The sequence below is a fragment of the Aspergillus glaucus genome (assembly GCF_001890805.1).
Source record: "Aspergillus glaucus CBS 516.65 unplaced genomic scaffold ASPGLscaffold_32, whole genome shotgun sequence".
Taxonomy (NCBI): Eukaryota; Fungi; Ascomycota; class Eurotiomycetes; order Eurotiales; family Aspergillaceae; genus Aspergillus; species Aspergillus glaucus.
In genome coordinates this window covers 9,084-14,273 of record NW_019170484.1, presented here as the reverse complement: position 1 = coordinate 14,273, position 5,190 = coordinate 9,084, and the positions used below count along the sequence as shown (strand labels likewise).

The 5,190-nt window shown below is 46.7% G+C and overlaps 1 protein-coding gene across 1 annotated transcript; it reads right to left on the bottom strand.

Moving 5' to 3' along the window:
- Positions 1–3,589: 3,589 nt before the first annotated feature.
- Positions 3,590–4,628, bottom strand: ASPGLDRAFT_1054274 (uncharacterized protein). The gene is made up of 2 exons (XM_022539486.1): positions 4,570–4,628; positions 3,590–4,486 (listed from the first exon to the last, which is right to left on the bottom strand). Exon 2 carries the CDS (start codon positions 4,265–4,267, stop codon positions 3,716–3,718), a length of 552 nt encoding a protein of 183 aa, XP_022395976.1. The 5' UTR covers positions 4,268–4,486; positions 4,570–4,628; the 3' UTR covers positions 3,590–3,715.
- Positions 4,629–5,190: the final 562 nt, after the last annotated feature.

Sequence of the window (5,190 nt, the reverse complement as noted above, 5' to 3'; positions counted from 1 at the left end):
GATAACCTCTCCGTCTGATAGCCTCTCCGCTTGACTAGACATATCGCTTATGCGACAGGCGCAGCCTGTGACAATACCCCCCTCCTAAGAATCTCGCTCCTCTTCTATACGGCTCCGGTCCTTGTGATGCTGTTCCCAGTCCTCAAGTGCAGTGGTATTCTCCATATTGTGTGCTGCAGTCCATTCAGGGTGCTGGTAGCCAGTCCATTTTACCAGGTATTGTTGTTGGAATCCTCGTCCACGGCGGATCTGGCGGTAGTCTAATATGTGTTCCACTTGGTATTCTTCTTCACCGTCAATAAGCATGGCTGGGGGCTGACAGTCGTCGTTGCACTGGCTGGGGAAGGGGTCATTCGCTGCAGGTTGGAGGAGGTCAACATGAAAAACAGGGTGAATGCCCTCTGGTGTATTTAGTTGATAGGCATGTGGGCTGACCTGAGCCAGCACAGTGTACTTGGCTTGGCGCACGTCGAGCTTCTTGCTAGGGCGGTTCGTTCAGATGTTGTGTAGGGTGAGCCATACTTTATCACTGGGCCTGTAGTGCGGTGCAAGGTTTCAGTAGTGGTTGGCATATTGTTCTTGTCATTCTTGGGCTGCAGCTAATTTAGCTTGAGTGACCTCCAATGCATTTTTCAGTTTATCAGCTATCCGCGCACCTGCAGACTCAGTGGGTGATGGTTGGGGCTCGTCAATAGAGGGTTCTGCCAGTAAGAGCGTTTCAAGGTGAAAGTCATGATCAAGAAAAAAGGGGCTGAGACCAGTGGAAGTTGCGGTTTGGTTGGCAATTGCAAGCTGTGCCATAGGTAGGGTATCTGCCCAGTTGTCCTGTGTGAAGTTGCAGAAGTTGTGGAGGTAGCTTTCAACAACTGCATTCATGCGTTCTGTCTGCCCATCAGTCTGGGGGTGATAAGCAGTGGATAGTCATCAGTTGATCTTCAGGAGAGTACACATGCATTCCCAGAGTTCACTCACAAATTGTGAGCCTTGATCAGATGTGATGGCAGTTGGGAAACCATGGTATGCAACAACATGTTGCAGGAGCTTCTGTGTGATATACTCTGTCTTTGTTTTCTCACAGGGAATCAGTATAGTGCCCTTGGTGAGGCGGTCAACTACTACTAAGATAGTGCGGCACCCATTGGACTCTGGTAGGCCTTCTATGAAGTCCATGGAAAGCTCATGCCATTTGTGATCTGGGATGGGTAGCAGCTTCAATAGTCCTTGTCATCAGTCTCACCAAATATTGGTGGCTCTGCATTGATCACAGTTCTTGACAAATCATTTGACATCAGCGCTCATGTTGGGCCAGAAGAGTTGTTGAGCAAGTAGGCTGTATAGTGCATTGCTACCTGGGTGACTGGATATTGGTGAATCATGGGCGTCTTGCATTATCCTTGTACAGAGGGGTTCATTGTCAGGGACCCAACAGCGTTTCTGGAAGAGGATATGGCCATTGGCATCTAATTTGCATTTGCTGATGGAGACTTGGATCCCTAATTCTGGGGGAAATCAGGGCAGTCCTGCATGAATAGCATCATGCAGTGCAGACATGGTTTGATCATTATCTTGAGCCTGGGACCAATGTTCTTCAAGATCTATTATAGGGCCATTGACATCTGTTGACAGGTCATTCATGTCCATGGGTTGGATGCGTATCACTGAGACACATGAGGTAGCCAATCCATTTGCCTTGGTGAATGCTCTTGAATCAAGGAGGCATTTCTCTTGCATCTTTAATCATTCATCATTTGGGTTGTTGGGCATGTCCTGGTCATGGCAAGAAAGGGCATCAGGGGCAAGTGCAAGTTTCCCAGGTTGATAATGAAGGGAGAAATCATATTGACTCAGTATGTCAGCCCAATGCATCTGTCATTCATTGAGGCATTGCAGTTGCATGAAATAGTGAAGATTCTTGTGATCAGTGATAATGATGAAGTTGAGCATGCTGGTGAGCTCTGATTCCCATTCCTTGAGGCAGTTAATGATCACCAATAGTTCCTTGTCATGAATTTCATAATTGCATTCTGCAGGTGAGTTTTTTCATGAAAAGAAGGCGCATGGATGCAGTACACCATTGTCATCATATTGAGACAGTATGCCGCCAGTGGCCCAGCCTGATGAATCAGCTTCCACTACAGTGCCCCGGTCTGGGTCAAACTGCATGAGGATGGGCGCAGTTATAAACATTCCCTTGAGTTGATTGAAAGCCTTGTCTGCAATAGAATCCCATATGAACTTCATGTCCTTCCTTGTGAGTGCTGTGAGTGGTGCAGTAATATCTGTGAAGTCCTGTATGAATCTCTGGTAGAAATTTGCAAACCCAAGGAAAGAGCACACTCCTCATACTGTAGTTGGGGCTGCCCAATCCTTAATAGCTGATACTTTGGCTGGGTCCATGCATACACCTCTACCTGCTTCCACTATGAAGCCTAGATACTTGGTGGATTGCACTTCAAATTCACACTTGTCAATATCTAACTGGAGACCCGCGTCCTTGAGCCATTGTAGGACTTTTGAGACTTTGGTGCAGTGATCTTGGAGAGAACCTGAGGAGAAAACTAGGATGTCATCTAGGTATGCTGATGCGAATTCATCAAGGAATTCTTGCAAGACCCAGTTCACATAGCATTGAAAGGTGCTTGGGGCATTAGCCAGGCTGAAAGGCGTAACCAACCATTCAAAAAGACTGAAACATGTGTGGAATGCAGTTAACCATTCATGCCCCTTTGTAATGCAGATCTTGTGGAAGGCAGCAATGACATCCAGTTTGGTGAACCATTTAGCCTTTCCAATGCATTCTAATGTTTCATTAATCAATGGTAGTGGGTAACAGTCCTTCTTGGAGATTGCATTGAGGGCTTGGTAGTCACAGCAGAATTGTAGGCCACCTCCAGGTTTCTTGGCAAATAGGACAGGTGCAGCTGCAGGGGAGTTGCTGACATGTATGAATTGTTTATCCAGGAGTTCTTGCAGGGTCTTTCATAGTACAAGGAGCTCTCCCTGGGACATATTGTATAAAGGACCCCAAGGCGGCTCAGGAGTATTTCCTTTTTCATCTCATTCCATCAAGTCAATCTTATGGTCCACATGCGGGCCGCGATGCGGCGGCAAGGTATCAGCTTTCTTTTGTTCAAATACCTCTAACCAGGCATGGTACTGTTGAGGCAGCTTAACCTTGGGGTCAGAGTGGTGCTTGACTTCTAGTGCTTTCTCAATGTCCTGCAAGCTGGCAGTGAATATCTGTACATCATGATTCTTCTTATGGCGGTTCATCCATACCTTAAAGGATTGGGCGCTGTTTTGGTGAATTTCCATTTCCAGTTTGTGTTGCAATGAAGGGATATGGTCACCATTGGGCAGGCACAGGGCAGGTACACCAAGGGGACTGTGTGTGATTATGGAGACTCCTTGGTGATACAGCCATGGTAGGCCAAGTATCAGGTCTTCACCATCAAGGTGAGGAACAATATATGCATACATTTCTTGTTGTTTGTTACCGCCCACATCCATGGAAAAGTAGGCAGCCTCTGTGATTAGACCATCTCATGGACCATCAAAACCTCACATGCTTCAGGGGAAAATGGGTATGCGCTGTAGTTGGTGATGAGAGGCATAGCATTCAGATATAATACCATATGTTGTACAACCAGAGTTGGCCAGTGCTTTACAATTGTTTTCTCCATTTATTAAAGAACTCACTAGCAATGGGGGACCATTAAAGGAAATGTTCTGGTTGAAGGTATGCCAATACCCTTGTAACTGATCTATCTCTGACTCCTGCAGACGACTTTGCACAGGAGCTAGACTTTTCCCTGAGGTGCTGGAACTGTTTCAGTATCTTCCAGAACAGCATTGGTAACATTTTCTGCAGTAACTTCAGCAATCTTGGTTGTAGGGTGTTGTGCAGGAAGAAAGGGACACTGGCCAATTCAGTGGCCAGCAGAGCCACAATGGAAGCAGCATCCATCTTGTTTCCAGTGTTCAATTTCCTCTCTACTGACCCAGCGGGCCCGCTTGCATTGGGGGTTGCAGGCATGAGAGACAGTAGGCTCCCAGTCCATAGGGTCACCTTGAGCAGGGACAGCTGTAGGGGAGGCTGTTGGGAGAGGGAATGTAGGTGTGGATGCTTGTTGATTTGGGAGGCATCAGTGTTCTGCAGTACATTGCTGGTACTTCTGGTGCCTGTCATAAACACTTTGGAGTTGGACACAGTACTCACTAAAAGTATTGCAGGTTGGTGTGTTAACAAGGCGGTTGAAGATATCATTGTTGAGGGTATTCTCCAACCAGAAAATCTTCATGTTGTCCAGTTGGTTCTGTTGGCCAGCTTCCATCAAGTAATGGTCAAAGGTCACTAGCAGCTCATTGATAGTTCTACTGCCTTGTTTCAATGCACTGAGATTATACATGGCTTTCCTCTGGAGTTCCTTGTCCATGTAGTTGAAATCAAGATGCTCAAACAATTTTGTGACTGTATCATCATTCACTGCAGTGGGGGAATCAGCATTGGCAATCATCCATGGGAGAATATGGCTAGCTGCATTGCCAGACAATCGTCCATATGCATACCAAAGGCGCTCATAAGGGCCTCCCAAGGCTTGCCTGTCCACATAGAGTTTCGCTTTTAGGAGGTGTTTGAAATTCTGGTAGGAGGCGATGTCTCCCCTAAACACCTCAGGATCAGGCAGGACCTGTTGGGGGCGCTGGTGCGCGCTATTGCTATCATTGTCTTGGCTCATGGTGTCATCATAATCGCTGATTGTAGGAACCTTGTATGTGGGCATGGGCTCCCGTCGTCGTTGTTGTCGTTGTGGTAGAACTGGGCTTCTTGTTGTAGTTATCATCGTGGTAGAGCTGGGCTCTTGTCGTTGTAGTTATTGTTGTGGTAGAGCTGAGCTCTCATCATTGTAGTTATCATTGTGGTAGAGCTGGGCTCTTGTCATTGTAGTTATCGTCATGGTAGAGCTGGGCTCTCATCATCATGTGTGATCCTTATCTGTATGGTAATTCTACCAGTCATTCAATCCTAAAGCTACTGCGCGATTGAACGGCTAGTAGAGAAGGAAAGGAATGAAATCTAATGTTACAGGGCTAGACCCAGAAATGCTAATGACTAGCTTTGGCACAAAAGATTTCGTTGAAGAGATATCGGACGGATGCCCGATCGAGCGGCTCTAAATACATGTGTGC

Coding starts and splice junctions, on each gene's coding strand:
- ASPGLDRAFT_1054274 (XM_022539486.1), bottom strand. CDS start 4,267: ATGATATCTTCAACCGCCTTGTTAACACACCAACCTGCAATACTTTTA.